Consider the following 2917-nt stretch of genomic DNA (forward strand, 5'->3'; position numbering starts at 1 on the left):
AATGCTGCATGTTAGGTAAAAACATTACATTTAGCACAAAGGACAGTCTAATACAAAACTACAAACATCCTGCACAATTTAAAACATAAACCACAATGATGTGTTATATGAAATACTGTATAGAAGAAGGTATCGTGAGATCTTGGACCAGATTAACAATAAAGCTGTTACTGGGCCTTGTTGGTATGAATACAGTAGGTGTAGCTAAGGATAGAAAGAGCTGATCATGATCAGGGAAGTCATAAGATGACCATGAGAAGAGTTCCTGAAACCCGCCAGATAGCAAAGAAAAAAATAAGTTATAGTAGAATATGCATCGAAACTAATCTTTAGCAAGAACATTTGTACCTAATATAAGACAAACTTTATTAAGATTACAGGCTTGCAAGATTTATTTCTTCAAGTCCACATAAGGCAAGCATGCTAATACTGTTTTAAATAAATGTTTATGTTTCATTGCTGTTACTTCATAACATAGATTTCACAACCTTCAGTATAAGGAAAATGATATTTAATTTATCACCTTTTTAACTATACATACATACATATATATATATATATATATATATATATATATATATATTTTTTTTTTTTTTCAGTATGATAAAATGTATTCCCTACTACTATTGTATGATGATAACAATAATGTTTAACAAATGGTACAGCAATGCTGTTTTTAATAAATAGTATTAGTATTTTATTTACATTTTTGTATTCACTTTTTGGCTTTTAGTAAACTTTTTCTATTGATTGTCTGCTGTCTTATTTACTGTGACAAATTATACTCTTAGTTAAGTAAAGATGATGAAAGTTCTTAAATCAAATTTAACCTCTCATAATAAAGGTTTTAATAAAGGTGATGGTAATCAGATCCATCTTGTTTGTTGGTGTTTGCAGCAATAACATTAGCATTACCAAAGCATTTCACATAGCTACTAAGCAGATTTAACAAATGGCTTCTGAATTTCACTCCTACAAAGGCATACAATATAGGATTAATACAACACTGTGACAAAGCAATATTACGACACATGTAAAAGGCATAATCAATCTGCTTACTGTATTCACAATCAAGTTGCCATACATTCAAATCTCGTAAAGACTTCAGAAATATAATTACATTGTAGGGTGTCCAAGTCATAAAAAATACAACTACAATTATAAGGATGAGCTTTATAGCCTTTCTTTTCCTCGGTGTGTGATTTTGGCACAGTATCCTCAGTATTTTAATATAACAGTATAAAATGACACTGAAAGAAATAAAAAAAAATATGTTTTGCTGATATGTTCCAAAAAATTTCCAGAAGAGTGATGGAGCCAGATTTGTACAGTATATAATATTGTCCCGAGTCTCAGTATTAAACAGTATGATTTCAGGGGTACTCACTACAATGCTGGTGACCCAGGCAATGCTGCAGAATAGAATGCCATAGCAGCTTCTTTGTGGTTTCTCTGCCAATGGACTAATCACTACAATGCATCGATGGATAGTCATCATGGTCAGAAAAATAATGCCACTGTAGAATCCCACAGAAAAATCTGCACTTACTACTTTACAAAGCACATCTCCAAAAATCCATCCTTGGCTTTGGTATATAGCCCAGAAAGGCAAAGACAAGCAGGAAATCAGGTTCGATACAGACAGATTCAAAATAAAAATGTTGGTTACAGATACTAAGCTTTCATATTTAAGCAAGATGAAGAGAACCAGACTGTTTCCAGTGAGTCCAAGAAAAGTTATCAGTGAGTAAAATACTGCGGTTAACAGAGCAGTAAGTTGAATCACATCATATTTGGTACAGTAGCCACCAGCAGGTCCTTCATCATATAGGTAACTGTAATAGTCTGCTGCTGTGGAGCTATCTGCTTCATAAATATTAGCTGTAGTAACAGCTGATGACATTGCTGCAATGACTGCCAGTTCACAACTCTGAAAGGCAAAGAAAGGAATCTATCAATTCTGACATGCACAGAGCTTTATACTCAGCTTTTCATATTTTAACTGGATGAAAGTGGCATGTAAAATTCTTCTGTCTTTGTAAAAAGGTGAAGTCACATACCTCAGCAAGCAAGCTTGAATGTATCTGGGAAATCAAACTTATGAAAGTGGAAATGACAATGTGCTTTTGGTTTTCTTTTTAAAATTAAAGTTAACTTCTGCTTCTTAATTCTTGTTTTCTTCACTACTGAAGGCTAACGATTCATCATTATCTCTATCAATGCTGAATGTCTGTTCCACTGGATTTTACAGTGATTTCAGGGCAACGTATTAAGTGGTTTGCATCCTATCAGATGATATTTCAAATTTTTTCAATCTGAAACATAAGCATTATTCATTTTGAATATAAAATGATGAGCCTTACCATTTGCCTATTTAGTTTAATAGTTTATGAATTAGTTACTTCATTACTGTGTTATTATTATTATTATTATTATTATTATTATTATTAAACAGGTAAGGCATAACAGTCTTCAGGGGCTTATTTACAGGTGCAGTCCAGGAAAAAGGATCAATTCAGTACAACAAAAATAATTTATAACAGAACAAATTCAGCAGTACATTATAAAACATATGAGCTTACATACAGCATACAGAATTAGGGACTGGCAATGAACATAGAAAATGAAATTAAATTAGACATTTTTTCAACAATAACAACAACAAACAGCAAAACACGTACATACCAAGCAGTGAGATATGCAGTGCATATTGTTAGTAAGCAAAAGGCGGACATGATTCATAAATGACAATAAATGAGTGCTGAAGAAATGTCATGCATCTGGCTAATAAACATACTTCTGGTATTCAGTTTGTGTGTAAACAAACAGTTCAACAGAACTAACAGTTATAATGCACCATAGAGCTATCTATGCTGTATTCTAAGCTGTCACCCAGCACTAAACTGGAATGGAGATA

General features: G+C 32.5%; 1 protein-coding gene across 1 annotated transcript; it reads right to left on the bottom strand.

Moving 5' to 3' along the window:
• Nucleotides 1-647: 647 nt before the first annotated feature.
• Nucleotides 648-2015, bottom strand: LOC122797268 (chemokine XC receptor 1-like). The gene has a single exon (XM_044066112.1). The coding sequence runs from the start codon at nt 1901-1903 to the stop codon at nt 848-850; it is 1056 nt and encodes a 351-aa protein (XP_043922047.1). The 5' UTR covers nt 1904-2015; the 3' UTR covers nt 648-847.
• Between the last annotated feature and the right edge of the window lie 902 nt (nt 2016-2917).

Source organism: Protopterus annectens, chromosome 3.part0 (assembly GCF_019279795.1).
Source record: "Protopterus annectens isolate FY-2018-M chromosome 3.part0, PAN1.0, whole genome shotgun sequence".
In the NCBI taxonomy this organism is placed as follows: domain Eukaryota; kingdom Metazoa; phylum Chordata; order Ceratodontiformes; family Protopteridae; genus Protopterus; species Protopterus annectens.

Coding starts and splice junctions, on each gene's coding strand:
- LOC122797268 (XM_044066112.1), bottom strand. CDS start 1,903: ATGTCATCAGCTGTTACTACAGCTAATATTTATGAAGCAGATAGCTCC.